The sequence below is a fragment of the Pyxicephalus adspersus genome, chromosome Z, assembly GCF_032062135.1.
Source record: "Pyxicephalus adspersus chromosome Z, UCB_Pads_2.0, whole genome shotgun sequence".
Taxonomy (NCBI): Eukaryota; Metazoa; Chordata; class Amphibia; order Anura; family Pyxicephalidae; genus Pyxicephalus; species Pyxicephalus adspersus.
The window spans coordinates 70,831,182-70,854,228 of NC_092871.1; the positions used below are offsets into that span (position 1 = coordinate 70,831,182).

At 38.8% G+C, this 23,047-nt stretch overlaps 1 protein-coding gene and 1 long non-coding RNA gene across 2 annotated transcripts in view; both read left to right on the plus strand.

Annotated features, from left to right (window-relative positions):
* Positions 1–9,465, plus strand: part of LOC140343367 (uncharacterized) — a 44,662-nt gene extending 35,197 nt beyond the window's left edge. The window contains exons 3-4 of the long non-coding RNA XR_011923306.1: positions 7,624–7,681; positions 9,280–9,465. This is a non-coding gene — a long non-coding RNA (uncharacterized lncRNA). The remainder of the gene's footprint in view (positions 1–7,623; positions 7,682–9,279) is intronic.
* A 1,462-nt stretch (positions 9,466–10,927) lies between these two features.
* ADGRD2 (adhesion G protein-coupled receptor D2) overlaps positions 10,928–23,047 on the plus strand; it is a 258,692-nt gene continuing 246,572 nt past the window's right edge. Inside the window, exon 1 of the mRNA XM_072430618.1 lies at positions 10,928–11,369. Within this exon, the coding sequence (XP_072286719.1) occupies positions 10,928–11,369 (442 nt within the window). The remainder of the gene's footprint in view (positions 11,370–23,047) is intronic.

Below are 23,047 nucleotides of genomic sequence, written 5' to 3' on the forward strand. Positions count from 1 at the left end.
ACACAGAGTGATTAGAAGGTGATACACTGACACAGAGTGATTTTTTAGTATTTTGTTCAGAATCTTTTTTTTCTAGGTTTTTCTCCTTTAAAATTGGGTGCGTCTTATAGGCCGGAGCGTCTTATAGGCCGAAAAATACGGTAATATATAAAAAATATTCTAGGCATATTTAAGGCTAGGTCTACACAGACTGTTTCCCCAGCGTTTAACTTGAGGCTTTAAAAGCCCATGTTTGAAATTTCCATGCATTCCAATGGGCTAATATACACGAAGGTGTTTCTTTGAGGCAGGTTTTTAGACAATGCTCCATGCAACATTTTAACAAATAAAACATGGTAAAATGCACCTATTGGTCTCAATAGGGGCATTTCCTGCGTTTATAAACACTTAAAAATGTCAATGAGAGTACCCTTTGAATTCAATAGAGGCTTTTACAAGCGTTTTTAAGCTTTTTATGAAAGCTTCCCTTGAAAATAATGGAAGTGTTTTTATCAGGAGTTTGGAATAGGGGAGCTCCCAGAACTCTGCCATCCCATACTGGGGAATGAGTACAGGAGTACATAAAACCCCTTACTCATTCTCTGAAAGGGTTAAAATATGTGTAAAAAATAAGACAAAACGTTAATGTTAAAGTTACATTTAAATGTTTATCAGATGTGTGTGTTTTGTTATTAACTGTTTTAAACTTTTTTTACAGAATTTTTTTACAAGTTATCCTGCTCCTGACAGTATGGGATCCCAGGCACTAGAGGGCAAATGAGGACAAGTCTCCCCATTTACCACTAGTGCTAAATTGCTGGGAAAGAGGAAACCCTGATGATGGCTCAAGCGTCATCAGGGTTTCCCTTGTCTCAGCCATCAACTACCCATGTGGGTACAGAGCATGTGCTACAACTCCTCCAGGGTTGATGTGTGAGTTCACTGCTCACGCTGCCCTAGAGGAGTTGTAGCACGTTTTCTGTACCCGCATGGGAGCAGAAAACACGCCATAGCGCCGCTAGGGCTGCGGTAGCAGTCAAGAAAGTGGAGCTCTCAAGAAAGTCCACCTCGCGGAGCAATCGGGAGAGCAGCCCTGATGGAGCTGTGGCATGTGTTCTGCTCCCTAGTGGATGCAGAACACATGCCACAGCTCTGCTAGGACCGCGGGAGCAATCAAGAAAGCTAATCTCTGCTGTTTGCTCCATCAGGACCACAGAATCAATCAATCAATCAGTGGTCACTGCTATCCTGAAAGCTCTGCTCCTGCAACCCTAGCCGGGCTGTGGGATGAGTTCTGCACCCACATGGGTACAGAGCACATGCTACAAAACTCCTCTAGGGCTCGGGGTGCAGTGAATTCAAACCCTCTCCCTTGAGCATCAACAGGGTTTCACTTTTCTCAACCAATCAGCATTAGAGGTGAATAGGGAGACTTGTCCTCATTTGCCCTCTAGTGCCTGGGATCCCATACTGTCAGGAGCAGGATAACTTGTAAAAAAATTCTGTAAAAAAAAGTTTAAAACAGTTAATAACAAAACACACACATCTGATAAGGAGTCAGGAGTCCCACGGCTGTGCTCATGTCATTAATTGTTGGACAACCTCTAAAAAAAAGTTAAACACAGTTAACACAAAACACACACATCTAATAAAATACTTTAACTTTAAAGTCTTGTTTTATTTTTTACATAAATGTTTTTTTTCCAATAAATTTTTATTATTTTTCAAAACAATAAACACATACAAGATATAAACACATAAGTGTGACACACAGATTTAACCGTGTAAACAAACAAAAAGTGAACCAATTAGAACCATTATCTGCAAAAATTGAGTTTCTAAGGCACATAAGACCCAAGGAGGTACATAACAGATAATATAGCATCTGGGGTATCTGTATAATAGAGAAAATATTATGTGCAATCAAACCCAATCCCAGTAGGAATTTGATAATGAACATTCCCTCTTAGTGCAAAATAACTATCTATATTCCTAGTACAGACACTTACAATAAAAAACAGGAAGGACCCGGACCAGACAAACAGGTGGGGGGCAGGAAGGGGGGGGGGGGGGGGGGGGGGGGAAGGACCACATATCACTCGATATGGACATGAAATTACCAATTATACACTGACACAGAAGCAAAACAAATAGGGATAATAGAAGTTGACCTTCCGCCCACTCATATGGTAAGGAGAGAACTATCAAATTTTGTTTGCATATAGTGCGCAATCCACGGATCCCACACCTTTCTGAACATATGCAGACGGTTCTGGAGTCTAGCCACCATATTTTCGTTGATTAGATACCACACCACCTTCTTTTTCACTTGTGTCACAGTGGGCATGCCAGACCACCAAGATTGAGCTAGGGTCTGCTTGGCGCCAGTAAATACAAAGGAGATTTAATTGGCTTCATGGTACTGCACATTGGGGTTACCATGTGCTGCAGCGTCCCACATTTAATTTAGATGCATATGATAGAGGGTGGGAGCAGTTAGCCAGGAGCAGGGACCGATATACCACAGAAAGAATACTTTTGCCCACTGGATCCTTAGCACAAATTCGTTCAAATTGGGTGGTACTTGTGGGAGATCTAGTGTACTTCAGGGTTCCTTGAACATAGTGCCTTAGTTGTAATTATTTAAAAAATTCAGTGGGTCTAGCTTCATATTTCTCTCTAATAGAGTCAAAGGATCGTATACCACACAGCATCACCATGTCTTTGACTCTATGAAAACTTTTCTCATCCCACCACTCAAAACGCCTGGGGTTATCATAGCCCGGTAGGAAGGCAGGGTTCCCTCTAAGTGTAGCTAGTGGTGTATGTGGAGACGTCAAATTGCTTGAATACTTAGCAGAATCCCACACCAATAGGGGATATTTAATAAAAGGATCTATAACATGACTACGCCAATGTGGATGTGTCCAGAGTAAAGTATAAATAGCCATGGGTGATACCAAGGATGCCTCTATAGAGACCCACAGGGGTGCCTGCTTGGCAGCATGGTAATCTGTCAATGGGGCTAGTTGAGCGGCCTGATAATAGTAATGAATATTAGGGACCAAGAGGCCACCATGGGTCTTAAGGTAATATAGAATTTGTTTGGCCACTGTGGGCCTACTGTAAATGAACAAATGAAAATTAGAAATAGTTGCTGTAGAGACAGGAGCAAGGAATTTGGAACATTCACAGGTAGCACTCTAAACAGATATAGGAGTTTCGGCAATGCAGTCATTTTAAGGGCAGCTATCCTCCCAAACCAAGATATTTGGTTCCTTTTCCAGGTCTCCAGCATCTTAGTGACTGAATTCAGAATATTAGCATTATTCACAGTAAACATTTCCCCATAGGTTGCTGACAGCTGAATACCTAAGTATGGAAGGCTATGGTCCTCCCACTGATATGGGAACATAGTCTTGACCAAGGACTTCAGACGCTCTGGTAAAGAAATGGTGAGGGCTTTAGACTTATCCTAAATGACAGTGAGACCAGACACTCTAGAAAATATATCAAGGACCTTATGCAGATTGGGGAGAGAAATTACAGGATGTTAGAAATACAACATCATCCGCAAACAAGCACAAGTTGAGCTGCATCCCTGCCACCTCTAAGCCCTAAATATCTGGGAATTCACGGATTGAAATGGCTAAGGGTTCTATGGCCAGGGCAACCAACAGTGGAGATAATGGGCATCCTTGCCTGGTGCCTCGTTGGTTTGGAAAATAGTCTCAACGGTAGCCTGCAAACTTCACAAATGCCTTAGGCTCAGTATTGAGGGCACCATCCTACTTGCAAAAATGTGGGCTGACCCCCAATGGAGAAGTCAAGGAAACAGTATCAAAGGCTTTTGTTATGTCCAGGGATACCAGCATTGCAGACACCCCTTTTTATGAGCTTGATTAATCAACTGCATTAAACGTTGCACATTGTCACCCGCCTGTCTCTGGAGCAAAAATCCCACTTGGTCCTTGCCAATTAGAGATAGGATACCAGTATTAAGGCACCTGGCCAGGACAGCAGCCCATAATTTGACATCTAAATTTAGCAGGGAGATGGGCCTGTAGTTGGCCCAGGTGGAATGATCAGTGTTGGGTTTAGGTATCATACAAATGCTGGCAGTGAGCGTATCAGGGCCGAACTTGTCCCCTTGCACAAGGTGGTTAAACAAGCTAGTTAGATGTGGAGTTAGTAGGTCACTAAATTGATTATAGTAAGTGGCCGAGAACCCATCTAGACCTGGCTGTTTATTTGCTTTCTAGTGACATATGGCATGCTTTACTCTGAGATTTCAGCTTCTAAAGTTGCATGCAAGGCCTTTGAAACAGGTGGGAGAGGTATTGATTCTAGGAAGGATTCCAACTTAATTCAACTTAATTAATCCAACTTGAATTCTTCAAGGATTTTGGATGGGTGACTGGTAACAAACAAACAAACAAAACCCGGATGTTAAGCCTATAGGGTTTGTGTTGTCTTTACTGTAAATGCAATCTATTGGCTAAGAGTGTGTCTGCTCTGTTACCCCTGGAATAAAATTTGTTGCCGACCCAGCAGAGGTGTTTCTCAGCCTGGTTATTCAGGCACAGTTCCAACTCAGTACGAGTTGCTTCGAATTGTTTCCTAAGGGCCTCTGAAGGGAAACCCTTGACCTGGTCAAGCAGAAAACTATATTTTGCTTCCAACTCCATGGTCTTTGCCAATCTTTGATTTTTTTATGTGAGGCTAGTTGTATAAGTTTGCCTCTGATGACCGCCTTATGGGCATTCCGGAGTGTCGCAGCTCCAACCTCAGGTGTATCATTGCAGGAAAAGTAATCCCGCAGATGTTGCTGGATCATAGCACCCTCCTCCGGGTCGCATAATAAAGCATCATTTTCTGACCACCCCTTCAATTGGGGTTTGTCATATAAGGAGGAGAGTGATAGTACCACAGCATCATGGTCAGACCACGAGATTGGTGCAATTTTACATTCTTGTACTTGGGGAAGCAAGAGGGTTGAAAGGAAGATATGGTCAATCCTAGTCCAGACATTGTGAGGAAAAGAAAATGGTGTGTAATCTTGTAGGGGGTGTAACTCCCTCCAGCTATCTACCAGATTATGTTGTTGCAAGAACTTTGCAAATAGGCTGGGAGCCGAGCTATGGAGTACCAGCTTCCGCGGGGCTTGGAGCTGTCTTCTGTCTAGAGTGGGGTGTAAAATTTAATTTATTTTAACATAACAACAATGTTCCTTTTTGATGTTGTTGTATAGCTGTCAGCAGGCTACAGAAAAAGGGAAGTTGCCTAGAGTTGGGAGCATAATAGGAAACTATGTTTATCTACACATCGCCCAACTGCTCCACCAAAATAAGATACAGACATCAGGGTCTTTGATTTCTTGATCACAGGTGAACGGCAAAGACTGCCTAAAGCCAATTAGGATCCCCTTCTGTTTGGTGGGGCCCTTGGCCAGATAAACTTGTTTGTAGTGGTTACTGAAGTATTTTGGATAGGAAGAGGTTGAGAAGTGTGTCTCTTGGAGACAAATATTATCAGCCTTCAGTGCATGAAAGCCCCGAAAATCCTTGACTCTGTTAGCAGGGGAGTTCAGTCCCTGAACATTCAAACTAAGCAGTGATAATGGCATAGTAAATACAGTAATTCAGCATCACAGTCGGCATTTCTTGAGATAAATATTAGAGAGGTCCGGTCCCAAAAGGGGGGAATGGGGGCAAAAGGGTGGGTAGAGAGGGGGTACACAAAGACAAACACTAAACAACACCAAAAAAAGTGCACTTGACCCTACTTGGAGGCCAAGAGTGCATTCAACAAACATTTTTTCGATGTAATAGGGTACCTGCCCTGAACAATAAAACCAGTGGGCATCTAAGGAGTGCGCAGTGACCACAGCCCGAGAGAAGCCAAGCTAAATGTAGATGATGACCAATCTCAGAGAGCACCAAGGGCACCACAGAAAAAATAACAGTAAAGTAATCTAAAATTAAGTTACCACCCAAAAACATAAGTCCTGAGAATCACAACATTGTCAGCAGAGTCTTCTGACCATATGTTTTAGCACAAAAATAGAGGCTAATGAGCATGTAGAAGAGGTAGGAGAGGGGCAAGCCCCCAATAGTCTGAGTCCATCATGTTTGCAGTGAATATCAACCATGGCTCCCGATAAGTAAGAGCAGAGCCTCAGGGATCTGCATCTATGATGGCACGGGGGTGTTCATCATGCTGTGGCCTTGGGACCTGGGAGCTGGAGGGTGATGATTGAGGGGACCCTCAAATGCACAGTGGGCCCTCTGCTGGGAATTAGGAGGAGCAGCAAGGAGAAACCCAGGTCATGGAAACATTTATCCTCTTCCTCCAGGGTGGCCACTATGTAGGTGATATCTTTGTAGATATGCAATGGTATTGCGGCTCTAATAGCCAGGGTTTAAGTGCCCGCCTTTTCTGGATGGTGGAGGGAGCCAGATCTGCGAATATTTGATAATCATGGCCCTGGAAGTGTAATGGAGCTTTGTCACGAGCCGCCCACATAAGGCGCTCTTTGGTTTGGAAAGCGGTGGTTAGCGGAAATGTATCACAATGTCACAAGGCGGGCACTTAGGTTGGCGTTTAGTGAGGGTTCTGTGGATACGATCCATCTCCAATCGCTCTATGGGGATATCTGGCGCTAACTCCTGTAATAATGCAGTAACCGTGGAGTTTAGATCCACTATCGATTCAAGCAGCCACCTTATCCTTATATTTGCACGGCAGGCCCTGTTATCCATGTCCTCCAGTTTTTAATGAAGAGCTTGGATGTCAGATTTCAGAGAGTCAATATCTTCCTCATGGCCTTCCAGGACAGTAGTAGTATCATTCATGTGCCCATCTAGCTGCGATGTACGATAGTAAAGTTCCCTAATATCCTGTGAAAAATGATCCACCAACTTCTTAAACTGTGCATCCAGGGCTTGGTGCAATATAACTTGCATTTTAGCCAAGAGGTCAGAAACCCTGCAGGGAGCTTTCTGACTCACTGAACTGAGGACCAGAAGCCACGTTGTTCTCTGTGCTGCTGGGCGCCATCTTGGCTGTAACAAGCTGCAACGCTACAGCTCTCTCCTGTCCCACTGTCCACCTTTTATTTTGCTGGGAGCGAAGACCTCCAACTGATGATCATGGGAAGCGGTGGTGCAGAAAAGGTGGTGATGCGCTCGGTGCTCGCAGTGAAACAGGGCGGCTATCTCGCAGGCAGTGCCGAGCTCAATCAGGCTGCTGCCATCACGGAGCACCGCGCATGCGCACCCTCTTTTACATATATTTTTAACCCTTTCAGGGAAGGGCTTTTATGTACCCCTGTACTCATTCCCAGTTACATGTACTTTTAAAACCGTCCATGTAGACCCAGCCTAAAAAAATTATTTTAAATTTGTAGTTTTACAGTTAAGTGAAATTTTATGGGATATGGAGGAACTAGCTGGCTCATCCTACAGTTTTTGTGGTTAAAATGGCTAGATATTCGCCATTTATTTGGGGTTCATTGGTAAAATTTAGGGCTGTTTTGAGCTGTTTTTTTTTTTTATTTTTTTATCTAACTTGTAACTAGGTGTAATCCTAAGAACTGCTCTACCAAAACGAATATTCTGTACAGTTAATATTTTCTTGTTACAGGCCTTTGATGTATGCAGGTGCAGGAATGAGTTGGAATCAAATCAATCTCATGTCATAGGTATGTATTAATCACTTGTTAAATGTAAACGTGAATTAACCTGTGGAGTAGGCCAAACTGGTTTCATGTAAAAATTATGTGTTGAAAACAGTGCAGACTTTTATAGTTCATGGGCCAAGTGTGGGCAGGTCTAGATATTTTTTAATACTTAGGACTCCTAGACAATGGTGTTTATTACAAAAAAGGACCATATCAGACCCACAGTGAGCTGCAACATTCTGCTGCAGGCTCAACTGCTACCCCATCCACTCTCAGGCTTGCCCTAGGTCTGTCTCCCTCAGCCACACCTGGCCTAAGGCTCCGACTCCATCCACCAGTCTGAACTGGCAATTTGCTTTTTTTAGGAACTTGTCAGGTATTGGACAGCCATGTCTAAATACTGACCTGGGAATGAGATGTGTTTGGCCCACCCATTCCTTCCAATACACTTTGGACCTGGATTCCAAATAAATATATGTAAAGCTGCATTTCTACTATTAACCACAGCCATATCCGGAAGATGTTATCTTTTCCCCAGGTCAAATAGCAGAAGATGCTGGCAAATACTCTAACTGAGCTCATATACCCCATGAAAACACTATTTTTGTATATCTTATTTTAGTAACTTATGTTTTGGTAACCTTTCATGTACTACACACATAATAATAAAAATATTAAATGGTTTGCTGTGGAGAATGCACAAATCAGTAAGGATTGTGAGTGAGTGTTTGCATCAACTCAAACTGATATTATCCTATTAAGCTTACCTCTAAGTGCTAGTGATCGCACTGTGTGGTTTCCATGTACCAGAGGCATGAAGGGGAGCAGAGGCAAGATTTCTCAAAAGCCTGCAAGTTGTAAGTGTAGGGAGTTTTATGTGTTCGGTACCCCAGGAATCCCTTAATCTGACAGTTCTTTTTTCATATCTTTTTTAAAACAGGTTTTCAAAATGTGGTTACAAAAAAAGCACAGAAAGAATGTTGATTTCAAGCTATGTCTTCTCAATAACATCATACATAATCTTTTTGGGCTGAGTGGGCAAACATTTCTCCACACTGCAAAATCTTATGGACAAACCTCAAAATAGTGGGGGCTGTTATAGTGGCAAATGAGGGACATATTACCATATGTGCTTTTCAAATGGCATGTCAAACAAGTTCATATATGTGTAACTTTTTGGTGTTCATTTTATTTTGTACTGCAAGAGAGTTAAACTCCACATCCTGATTCCTGGTAAAATATCTTTTGCAACCTCTGTGAGGATGGTTTAGAGGCTATTAGGAAGATTTACACATTACAGGGTGAGGGTGACTTAAAAAAGTACCAAGGGATACTGCATTGAGGGAGAGTACAGGAATATTTTTCAGCACTATAAAATGTTTACTAGTTCAGGTTTTAAAGAAAGTCAAGGAATTAAGGAATTATGATTCCTAACACTCTTTTAGAACACATTGGTGGATACCATTTGAGCCAAGTATCTTGTAGAGATGTTCTTTGAAATGCAGATAAATGTATTAAAATGCAAATCTCAAGCAATGTATACATCTTCTTATAGTTCATTTGTAAAAGAATACTTGCCTGTGCTGTGTAACACATGTTTTTTATAAATGTATTTTTAGGCTCCTGCAACTCCAGCATTTTTTTTGAAAGTCAGCATGGTGTATATGAGTATATTATGAAGCCTTCAACTCAAAAACAAGCTCAAAAACATTGTGAATGTAAATTTGCTTCTCTACTCTCTAATACAATGGACATCAAGAAATTAGCTGCAAATGAGGTGCAATTCCCTGTATGGCTAAAGGAGGAAAACAGTAAGCCAAGCATGTGTTTTTTGTTTTTGTCAAATCATACTCATAATTAAATGTTATTCATTTCCCAGAATAATTAAAATATTGCCTATTTGTATCTGAGGTCAGCATCAAAGGTAATTGTAATGAGAATCAAACAATGTTTAGCAAAGTCATATAAGCTATTGCTGAGTGAAATAGTTTACCAAACTTGTTTGTGGAGCAAAAAAAAAAAAATTAGATAAACATGATTTTTCATCAATTACCTTTTTCACAAATTGTGCTTGCTGAATTTTTAAATCCATTATAAAGGCCCTGAAAAAAGTATTTCTATCAAAATTGCTGGGAAAGGGGAGAAGCCAGTGGGGGTGTCTGCATCTCAAATGAAAAAATGTAACCCATGCCTTACAAAATGTGTTTTTCCAACCATACTTTAACTTTTGTTGATTTCCAGACTTAGTAAACACAATTGGATTGAACCAAAATAATAATATCTACATAAAAAGTACACATCTCAGATATCACAACTAGTAAACTGGTTGTAAACTTAATCTTAACATGCCTATTCCAGCACCTTTGCTTTCATTATACTTTCATTACCAAGCTATCTTTTAACACTCATATAAAAATGATCAAATTTTCATATAGGAGCACTTTTTGATTCCATGCACTCTTGGTGTGGCCTTTCGATTTAGAAATCACAAGTACGTTTGCTGTTAGTCAGTTTTATTCTGCTCCTGTGTACAAAAAATTCAGTCTCATTACACCAGGTTGCCATATTACATTACATATTTGAATAGTTAACAAAAAAAAAAAATTATATTAGGATTGAAATTGGACGGCAATTTTATTTTACTTCAAAAGTGTATTGGCAATTTTAGTGTGGTTACATTTACATATAACATATATGTAACATATACATGCAGAGGAGAAAGGATGGAACAGTGAAAAGAAAAGATGAATTTAAGGAGATAAGGTGAGCATAAGGGGAATAGTGGGGTGGAAGAGGGGGCCTAACTTTAATTTAGTGGGAACACATACACCTATTATGACCAGTATTGTTCTGCTTTATTTTGCTTTTATGAACATGTTTTAGTGGGCTTTTGGGTACAACTGCACTGTGATAATAACTTGTAGTAGGAATACATATATTATAAATGCCATAATTTGATCTTTTCAGTCAGACAAGGTTTAAAAAAATTCAATGATACCACTTCCCCTCCACATCCTCTGATTTGTTGCAAAACTGCATCTGGTCATTAAGAATACTTTTTTTTCCCTTTTAGAAACCCAGACACTGACTACCCTAGTCTTTGAAAAAAGAACGGACACTAAATATGCCAAATTGCTTTCACACTTTCCATCATTTTCAGAAATTACTGTCTGTGCTTACATCCAATGGGGCAATTCAGTTAAAGAGTTTGCAACAGTCTTTTCTTATGCAGTGTTTAACTTCAGCAATGAGTTTCAATTGCGAGGAATGTATGACGAGGATGGATTTGTCAAATTTGCTATCATCGTTCATGAACAACACTCTGGATACTCACCAATGTTCTCCAATGATGGAGAGTGGCATCATTTCTGTATAACATGGCAAAAAAACAATGGTACTTTGGCCCTTTATGCTGATGGCAAGTGGAAAGGTGTCTCAAAACTGCCTGCATCAGAAGATATCATCAAAGGTGGTGTTTTTATAATTGGACAAGATCAGGATTCCTATGGAGGGACATTTAAGGAGAAGGAATCATTTAGTGGCAATATCACAGATTTCAATGTTTGGGCAAATGTGCTAAGCGATGAGCAAATAGAGAAGGTTTCTCTGTGCAAGAAAGTACAAAAAGGCATTATATTTGATTGGAGGACCCACCAGTTGGAAGTTGAGCCTTCTCTGAAAAGAATGAAGATTGAATCTGTATGTACAGGTAAGAGATAGATAGCACAGGAGGGAAGTGATTTTTGCTTGTATGGTTTGGAGAAATTTCAGCATTTGCTTCTCACATATTTCATGCTTGTTGCCTGTGAGTTTGTAAAATTTACTGTTGCTAATGTACAGTATTGTATACAGTTGCTCAGTTGTAGCCTATTTGTCACTGCTGTTTAGCTGACTAATTATCTATTATGTAATTAATTCAAAAGATGTCCTATCATTCCCATGTTTTACCAAGCCAGTATTAAACCACTGGAAATGTAAATATAACATTAAAAAAACAATAGCAGAGTTAGGTAGTATATGCAATACTTTCTTATTTAAACTAACAGTTACATTTTCAGGACAAGCTTTTGTGGGTGACAACACTTCTGCTTCCATAATTTAGAAAAGGGATAGAGAGGTGGTCCCTTGGATGGGAGGAGGGCAAACAAAAAAAAAACAGAAGTATAAATAGTCAAAACTGTATAATAGTGATTTAGAAAGCTATGGTTCAAATTCAGTTAACTTTCCTACTTTATCATATATTATTGTATTGTAAATTATTGTATATATGAGAATTATCATTGCACTTCAAAAATTCCATCTGAGTATTTTTAAAGTTTTCTTTAGGAACAAAAACATTCTTGTTTTCTATAGAGTGGTTAGGCTGTGAGTAATGATGTTCAAGGGGTGTGCAGAAATTATGTTCCTTATGTTCCTTTTTATGTGTCTGTGTTGATTGATTCTTGTCTGTATTTTTTGTCCCGATTCTCCATTATTTTATCACTGGGTACATTTGTTGCATTGAAAGGAGTACACAGCATTAGTGATGGTGCAGCTGTATTATCCAGTAATATTGAAAGTCCTTTTTCTGTGTCTAACACTAGACACAGAGTTTATACTTGTGCTAATTATTTTAATTTGAGATTGTTGCATCAGTTACTAGGTTTTCTGTAAAATGAAATGTGAAGTTTGTCACTTTTGATGGGTGGTGTTTGGGAAGTTCACAGATATTTTTAAATAGCCCAATCCAAGGATGAAACGTATGAAACAAAAAATAAATTTTTTGAGTGATTTCTATTTTCCTTCTAAATATTCAGTGTACTTTTATACAAAAGAAGGCTGGGAACAATTGTGGTTGATCTCTTTTTAAATAACACTGAGTGGGGAAATTTCTGGGAACAAGGTATAGAAAACTTTAGATGGGGATACTTGCCACAGGCTAGAAAGGTAGAATTATTCCTGCTTCTTGCATTATGATGATTTCTGTTAGCATTTTGAGTTTGATAGGTCAAAGCATACTGTAAGGTATTATCCAGGAGTTATAAATCTTGAAGAAAATTGGAACTTTGAGAACAGTGGGAAACCATATGCGTAGATGGAATATGAAGCCTGAAGCTCTCCTGGACATAGATGGGTACAAATGACTCCACCTAAGAGTTAAACATGGGAGAAACATAAAGTGTTTCATTTTAGAAAATATATTGAAGTTTAATCTAGGACTCCTGTGGCACATTGAAAAACAAAGATGATTTTCTCATCATGGTGCAGCTGCTACTATATTATGAGACTATTAGAGAGGTAAGAAGTGATAGTATTGGCCAAAAATGACTGTTTCCAAGCATGCTAGACTTTGAAGTTTCCATACTAATAAAGACATTGTTCTTTAAAGTGTCCCTTCTACCTAAAACACATACAAAGGTCTTGAGACATAGAACATGATGTCTCCTGGAGAAAAATCTTGAGTAATCAAGTTGCATAGGTCCCACTTGGGTAGTGGAAGTTAGAAGGGACAGGGGGTTAAAGTGGTTGCTGAAAGGATATTTATTTGTGCAGCCAGGAGATAAAATTGTCAAGACTATTAAATTAATCTTCATTTAGCTCCCATAAATCAGACAGAAGGTAGCTGTAAGTTTTGTTTTGTTTGAGTTCTGCTAAGAGTTCAATCGGTTGTTTGGTAAAGGCCCCCTGTATAAGAAAACCTAAAAAAGGTCAATTGTCATTAGTCACAGGATTACAGAGCAAATATTCCATGCCAAGGCATTTCGAGGAATGCAAGAGGACAACATAGATCACCTTTTCCCAATCTAGTTCTGTTGTTGAAGTTCAAAGTTAGTATTACACTGATTATCAAAGCCAATGAGGCTGCTAAAATTCCTCAAAAAAAGTGGGAAGGATACATCATGAATAACATGATATGACCACGGTCTTTGTAAAGTGGTGCGTAATATATTGGCACTATATAAATACTGGCTAATACTAATAATAACATGGAAGCTGTAGGGAAGATGGATAACTGAGCTGGAGAGCGGTATAATAGACCTGTAGCTAATCTGTGTTGAGACTGTATAAAGCTGTTGGGGCACCTAAACCTGGTATGATTCCAGATATGAACTACCTTTGTGCAAAAAACTAGTTAGGGTCAGGAGGTGATTGAATGTCTAAGATATGGTTTGAGCAATCTATCACACACCAATGTCAGGATACTTTCAAAAGGCCCAATCCAGGTAGAAGATCGCCAGTTTTACAACACAAAAACAATTATGAGACTTTAAATGCAATAATTCCAAATACAATGATTTAACATACAAAAGTATAAAACCACACTGTATTTTTATTAAACATGTGTGTAAACTGTTAGAACCATTTAAAAATCCAAGGAGCCAATCTCAATTGTAGTTTGATGTGTTTCATAGACAGAGGTCCACTTCTTACGGAATTAATTGAGATCTACAATTGTAGATTTAATGATTGTAATACATACAATTCTATAACTGAAAAAAAAATATACATCACAGATAATCTTTTCACTTACAATAGCTTATATAGTTACCCAACTCAAGAGTCCAATTCAGGTAATTGTGGTTCTCTCAGAATGTTGGCAAGAGGAACTTGTACAGAGTTCATACAAAGTTTGTACTGCTAATAGGATATTTTCAACGTTTCCCATATTATTTCAACCAAATAAAAAAAGTTCTTATAGTACCCTTTCAGCAATGCACACATCTAATTCCTAATTAGTTATTCACTTTATTAAGTAATGTACTTGTACCTTAAAATGTATTTAATATTGCAAAAGTCAAAAAACAACAAAACAAAGAAAACCAGAAACCAAAAGAACCATTATGTGAATCTTAACCAACCCTTAAATATTTACCTTCAATAGAGAGTATTCATTAATTAAAATATGCCAAATCACAGCTCAAACCTCTAAAATGTTACATTGCTTTAATGTGTAATTATTGAATCCAATAATGTCCAAATACAAACAAAATTAATAATGAGAAATAACCAAAACTGTGAGTCAAAATTAAGAAATTCCAAAAATAACTCCTGATTAGAGATGAGTGAGAATGCCTTAGGCATTCTCGCAAAAAATTCATCCAACTTCCGATGGGTCCACGAAATTTCGGCAAACTGATTTTGCAAAACCATCGGAAGATTGAGGAAATCATTATGATCCCCGGCATTAGAGGTTAATTAACCTCTAATTCCCCAGGTTTGCAGTGGATTCTCAGGGCTGCATTCAGTCTTGCAGCCCTAGGAATCCTCCTGTTTCTGATCCCCGGGACTAGAAGTTAATTAACCTGTAGTGCCAGGGATCGCAGTGGAACTGCAGATGAACTCTCAATGGAGTTTTTCTGATAAGTACATCAAAAACTCTTAATAGAGAAACTCCACCGGGAGTTCGCCTGCAGTTACAGCTGATAGGAGGCACTCACGTGCCTCCTCCAATCAGCTGTGACCGGAAAGTTTCCATCGTGGGAAATGAACTGCAGATGAACTCTCAATAGAGAAACTCCATTGAAAATTCGCCTGCAGTCACAGCTGATTGAAGGCTTTTGCAAGCCTCCTCCAATCAGCTGTGACCGCAAAGTTCCCACGGTCACTGGGCTATACTTATCAGCCCGTTGACCGTGGGAACTGAACTGCAGATGAACTCTCAATGGAGAAACTCCATTGAGTGTTCTTCTGCAGTTCCACTGTCATCTCCAGACAGTGGGAACTGTCTGCTGAGTGATCAGGGGAGCAGAGCTGTCAGCATAGTAAAGCTCCGCTGATTGCTCTGCTCCCTGATTGGCTGAGGAAAGGGAAATCCTGATGATGCTTGAGCTGTCATCAGGATTTTCTATTTCTCAGCCAATCACAGAGCACTAAGGATGAATGGGCACAAGTCTCCCCATTCATCTCTAGTGCTGAATGGCTGAGAAATGTAAAACCTCAGCCAGAGCACTAGGGGGTGAATAGAGAGGCTTGTCCTCATTTAACCCCTAGTGCCCTGCAATCCCTCACTGTCAGGAGGATTTCCAGGGCTCTGTTCATTGCAACCCTGGAAATCCTCCTGTCATTGGGATAACCTGTAAAAAAAAAAAGTTAAATTACACAAACACACACACATTAATAAAATAATTTAACATTAAAGCCTTGTCCTATTTTCTACTTATATTTTAACCCTCTCAGGGAATGAGTAAGGGGATTTATGTACTCCTGTACTCATTCCCCAGGGTGGGGCGGTGGAGATCTGGGAGTCGCTTTATTAAAGGGGGCTTCCAGATTCCAAAGTCCTGCTAAAAATGTTTATAAAAGCCCCCTTTGTTTTCAGTGGAAGCTTTCATAAAAGCTTAAAAACGCTTGAAAAAGCCTCCATTGAGTTCAATGAAAGCGTTTTCCCGCGTTTATCCAGCGTTTTAATTTTTTAAATGTTGCAAGCAACGTTTAGGTTAACGCTCAAAAACGTTCCAGAAGGAAACGTCCTGGTGTGGATTAGCCCATGCGAATGCATGGGGACTTTAAACATGGGCTTTAAAAAGCCTCAGGTTAAACGCTGGGGAAACAGTCCGTGTAGACTAAAGCTGCGTACACACGGCAAATTTTTCTCGCCCGATAATCGGTATCGGCCAATTATCGGGCGAAAATAGGCCGTGTGTACAGTCGGCCGTCGTCCATCGTCCGACGACCGTCCTGGCGGATCCATGGACGATGGACGACGACCGATCCTAATGAAAGGGAAGGGGAGAGCGCGCAGCAGGGTGCCGCTCCGTCGCTCTCCCGAGGATTGTCGTTGGAAATGAACGACCGCCACGGTTGATCTGATTGACTGACGATCTTTCACTATCTATCTTGTGTATGGTTGTTCAGTGATTGTGCATGTTTCTGCGGTACACTTTCACCTTTACATGTCCCTCCCTGCATCGTTCAAATGATTGTATCTAGCGTGTGGACACTGTTGGTGGATTATATTTGAACGATCATATTGTTACAGCATGTACAGAATTGTGCACAATATGATTGTTCAAGTATAATCGTGCAAAATCGTTGATCGGTCGTAATCGTTCATTTTCTAACAATTTTCTGACAATTATTGGAAGTGTGTACCTAGCTTCAGCCTAAAATTGATTTGACAGGTGCTTTTTAATCTTCATGTGAAGTACAGGGGTATGTAATAGTGTTAGGTATCTTTTTATAATGTATCTTTTTATGTATCCTTTTATAATGTATCTTTTTACAATGTATCTTTTTACATCTGTTTGGAGGCTGTAGAAACTCTACACAGTGCTGAAAAAAACCTGAATTTTTCCTCCCATTGACTTTAATGGTGTTCGACTTTGACATTCGACCACCCGAATTTTTCTGCTATATTCGAGCGAATAGCTGCCGAATCAAATAGTGAGCTATTCGACCAACACTACTCAAGATCTCTCTTTCGTTTTTGATATGCTTTTTTCAAAACCTTATCTAAAATCTTTGTTTTAATAACTTTGTAATTTGTAATTATTTTGCTGCTTATTTGAATTCCAAATCATCCAAACAGTTTCTATGATTTCATAAATATTGTGAAAATGGTATGTGCTGTATGTACTGTCCTAAATGGCAAGTAAATTTAAGGTTGAAAGAAAAGAAAAATGTATTTTTAGTCTCAATCCCTACTAAGGTTGGAAAGGATGGAACCTCAACAAAATTTTGGTCAGGGTGTGTGTTCAGCAGATTTTCTGTCTTTCTAAATAAATTTAACTTTGTTTGCCAGAATCTCCTTTTTTTGGTTCCATCCTTCCCAATCTTAATAGGGATTGAAACTAGATATGCATTTTTGTTTTCATTATTACGGGGTTGGCAATTTAACAAGTCCTTGAACTTTTACTACAACCAAAGGGAACCTGTACACAACAATATACATTATAGTTGAAAGAATTAAATTGTATCTTAATATTAAATTCTAATAATGACCCTTCTGATCCAGTCCATAACATAAAAACATCATCAATATAAGTTGAGCACAAAAGTATGTGGCAGAGGCCTCATCTCCAAACCAAACTTTTTCTTAAACCCCCATATACAGGTTGGCATACGTAGGAGAACATCTAGTCCTCATAGCCACACCCCGCAACTGAAGGTAAAATGTCTCATCAAACAAAAAAACATTTCTGGTAAGAATGTAATGTAATAATAATATCACCTATTCATTCTCTCTACAAAGTTGTAGACAAGTCTTCTTAAGGAACAACTCAGCAACTTCCATGATTTTTTTTATAAGGAATACTTGAATAAAAGGCCTCAATATCAATGTTGACCAAGTACACACCTTGATGAACATTATGCTCATCAATTAATTTAAGGATATCAGGGATATCCTTAATGTACGAAGGCAACCCATACACAGCCTCAAGTAGTCATCTACCAGTTGACATGAATTACAATAAATGGTATTAATACCCAATGGGGAATAATAAATTTTAAGGTACACGACGATTTTCTATTGAAGATTTTAGGAAAAAGATGGTTTAATTTGCTGAAAGGGTACTAAAGGAATATTTTTTATTTGGTTTATAATATATATAATAATATGGGGAATGTTGACAATATCCTATTAGCAATACAAACTTTGAATGAGCTCTATACAAGTTCCTCTTGCCAGAATTCTGAGGGAACCACAATTACCTAAGATTGACTCTTGAGTTGGGTAACTATGAAAAGTTCTTGTAAATGAAAACATTACACTGGGGGACACATTTTTTGTTGAGTTAGATCTTACACTTGTATTTTACAAATTTTTGGGTGGTGAATCCAGAAATGACCCCAGTTTTTTGCTATTACATCCAGTTTTTACAATACAGGGTATCATCCATTTTTGTCAAAAAACATCCAAATTTTACATACAATGAAAAAAAATGAAATAATAACTTGAATGTACTGTTTATTTAAATTTCTTTTGTTCATACAAAGGATTTTTGTTACTTTATTACACTTTTTTCTTTTACAGTAAAACATTTGAAAATTAAGTGGGTAAGCGGTTAAGGTAAAAATTTATGCTTATAGCTTTTTCCGGAGTGTTCAGTGTGAGGACAATCCTGCCGGACGCTCCAACAATAGTCACCCATTATATGTACATCCTATCTACCCTGATACCTTCTCTCCATGACCTTCAAATCTTGGTGGAATAGTTCACCTTGCTCATCACTGAGTGCACCAAGGTATTCTGGGAAGTTAGAAAGATGGCGTTGCAGAAAATGCACTTTGATGCTCATATTACAACCAAGAATTTTGTAGCTCTCCAAAAGTTTCTGGACACTTTCTGTGTAAATATTTGCTCATGCATTTCCAAGAAAGTCCTTGATAATGGCTTTGAATGATGATCAAGCATTCTTTTCGAATTCTGACATTGCCCTGATGAAATGTTCATCTTTGATGAGCTGCCGAATCTGTGGACCATCAAACACGCTGGCCTATTTTTTCAAATGACAGGCTAGGAAATGCCAAAATGAGGTACTTGAAACAATCTCCTTCAGTTGGCAAAGCTTTAACAAACTGCTTCATCAGACCCAGTTTCATGTGCAGAGGCGGGAATAAATTATTCTCTCTATCAACAGGTGGCTCATGTAGAATGTTTGGATCACCTGGTTTTAGGGCAGATCTTGGAGACCAATTCCTTTCCACCCAATGCTTCTCATGAACTCTGCTGTCCCACATGCACAGGTAACTGGGATACTTGGTATATCCCGTTGCTGACCAAGAAGGAAGCATACAACTTTAAGGTAAACGCCGATGACCCAATTGTGTTGTTTCCCTTGTTACTCTTTATGTCAGCATATTCTTCACAAAGTGAAACTGAATAGCCAAATGGGACTGACCAGTACTCAAAGCCACTGTCAGTTCTAAAGTACTGCAAAAATGCAATTTCTCTGGTTTGAAAGTATGATACCTTCGTTCCTTTTTTAAGTAAGTTTTTCTCTCGCAGTCTTGATGCTAGGAGTTATGAAGCCTTCTTCGATAGTCCCAACTCATGTGCCAAATCACTTAACTCATGCTGATCAAATCCCTTACGAACTGAGTCCTTTTCAATTTTAAACTCTTCATCATTGTTGTCACCCAGTTCATCACCATAATCATGTTTTTCAAGATAGGGTAGTGTAACAAAAACCGGCACTGGGATTTCATCTGAATGAGCCACTGGGTGTATAGCCAATGGTAGACTAGGATACTCTATGTTACATTTATTTTTCTTGTTATATCCGGAAGTTTTCACAAAAACAAAAGTACAAAAGTACTTTTATACAAAAGTAACAGTCAATGAAATGATCTCCTGGCTCTCGCCAAACCATAGGTATACCAAATGATGTCTTATCATCTGTTCCCTTTGTCCACATCCGTAAACCCTCAACACACTGTTTGCACACCTTATAAGGGGCCAAAGACTTATCTTGATCACCAGGTCTAACACTGAAATATGCGAAATAGGCTTGCTCTACAAATGTGCTGATGTTTACCCTTTGACTGGGAATGGTGAAACTGCCACAGACAGCCAGACATGATCTGAAAGAAAGGAAATACTTAAGTAGAAAAATACATTTTGCTTATTCACTATGAAGAGCAGCGCACAACCTCTGACCACACTGTCTCCCGTGTAATTAAATAGCCTATACAAATCCACTGGCTACAGTAATCGCATTATTATAAGCGGTAGAGAAAAAAACCTGACATGATAGAAGAAAACTAACTGCACTTTCAGAATCAGCATACCTATTTTATTGTACATAAGCCTAAAAATTGAAGTCAACAAAAAAATTTGTTAAAAATTGATCCCCATTGTTATCTGAGATATATATATATATGTATGTGTTTTAATATTAGAATTGTATGTAATTCAATTAATAAATGTACAATTGAAGATCTCAATTCCTGAGAAAGTGGGCCTTTGTCTACAAAATGTGTAAAACTACAATTGAGATTGACTCTATGGATTTTTAAATGGTTTTAACAGTTTTGCATACATGTTTATTAAAAATACAGTATGGTTACTACCTTTGTATGTTAAATTATTGTATTTGGAATTATTGCCCATGATTGTTTTTGTGTTGCATAGATGTCTAGTAAATATTGAGATGTGGGATTTTGTATTATTCAGATGGTTGTTATAAACTCTTTTTTTTCCTTAATATTAGCAAATAGTCAGTAAAAACTTTTCTGTAAAGTCTAAATATTAGGAACATTGTACAAACTATTAAATTGTATTGTCTTAGTTTCCAGTGGTGTTTGGAACAGTCTGGTGTTCACTGCAAGAGATGCTGGGCCTTGCTACTGGCAGCTCCTAGTTTTTGGGCCTTAGTCAATCTTGAACATGCTGAAGATCAGGGCAGGCAGTGAGCAGACATAGTTAGAAACAAACAGAAGTTGGAAGCTAGAGAAACAGCAAGCAGAGAAACAGGAGAACAAGTGTCATAGAAACATGAAGTTCATGGAAACACCACGGGCCACTAGAACACCGTGTTCATATGTGCACAAGGGTCACCGGAGGTAAAAGACCAATTTGGAGCACAAGGTATAACTATGGAGCACAAGGGTTACAAAGACAAACATCACTGTAGCAACAGGGGGTTTGGCACAACTGTAGCAGTGTTTTGTTATTCCTTTAATAACCACACCAGTCAGCATTACTGTCCATAAAATGCCAGCAGCTAAGCACTGGGGAGGAAAAGTAAGTGTTACACAGAATTTATATTTAATATACAATACTGTATATATAAATATTCAATACTGTTTCTATACTATTTCTTATAATGGATTGTTACTACAAGTATATAGTTACATAGTAAGTCAGGTTGAAAAAAGACATGTCAATCAAGTTCCACCACTAGGGAAATAAACATATCCCAGAAATAAATTTCTATGGACATAGTTGATCCAGAGAAAGGCAAAAAAAAACCCTGGTACAATTTGCTCCAACAGGGGAAAAAAATCCTTCCTGATTCCATGAGGCAATCAGATGTTCGCTGGATCAACAGTCTCTGTTAACTTTACTTTAAAGCTTTAATACCCAGTTATATTCTGTGTTTCGAGAAAAGCATCCAGCATTTTCGTTAAGCAATCTATAGTAGTTGCTGAAACTATTTCCAGAGGGAGCCGATTCCACATTTTCACAGACCTTACAGTGAAACATTTCTTTCCCTATCCGGAGTTTAAACATCTTTTTCTCCAGTGCCGACTTGTCCTTTGTAACAATCCTAAAATGAATATTTAAGAAAAGAGTTCTCTATATTGACCATTTATGTATTTATACAGGGTGATCCAGTCCCAAAACTGTACTGCATATTCCAGATGTGGTCTCACCAATGCTTTGTACAGGGGCAGGATTATGTCTTGATCTCTGCAATCTATTCCTCTTAATACAAGGAAGTACTTTGCTAGCTTTAGATATTGCAGCTTGGCATTGCCTGCGATGAATAAGTCTTTAATCTGCTAGAACATTCAGATTCTTCTGCATTTTAGACTCCACCAAATGTATTCCCCCTAGACTGCATGAGGAATGTTTTAATAATGCTATTATTAAGTCTATGATCTACCAGCATCTTTACTTAGATCCATGATCTAAGCTTGCATATTGTTACCCCCCAAGTGCATAACATTTCTCAATATTAAATGTAATTTGCCACTTGGCTGCCCAATCAAACAGTACATCCAGGTCTGCTTGTGGGTTATAGACATCCTGTAGGGCACCATTACATAGTTTGGTGTCATCTGCAAACACAGAATTGGTACTTTTAATCCCAAACTTTATATCAATTATAAAGATGTTAAACAGTAAAGGTCCCAACACTGAACCCTGGGATACACCACCAATCACCTTAGTCCATTCAGAGTATGAATCATTAATCACTTCTCTCTGGATCCGGTCTTTAGGCCACTTGTCTATCCATTTACAGATTTAATTTTCTAAACCTATTGACTAGTGTTGATGTTCGAATTTGGGTTGTCCTTATATTCGACCCGAATATGGCTTTTCGAATTAGGATAGACCCAACCCGAAAACACAGGATTCGACCGGCAAAAATTCGGGGAAAAAAAAATTAAAAAAAAAATAAAAATTAATCTTAAATTAATTAAATTTGTATGTGTTTTATTTTAACTTGTTTTTTTTTAATTATTTACAGGTTATCCGACAATGACATTATGAATCATATTGTCATTGTGGGATTCCCGGACCATGGGCACTTTGCAGTTACAGCTAATTGAAAGCAGGTGCCTTCAATTAGCTGTAACCGCAAGCAATACCTGGGCAATAGAGGTTGAATGGAGATACGTATCTCCATTCATCACCTCTACTGCTCTGTGATTGGCTGGGAAATAGGAAACCCTGATGACAGCTCAAGCATCATCAGGATTTCCCTTTCCTCAGCCAATCAGGGAGCAGAGCAGTCC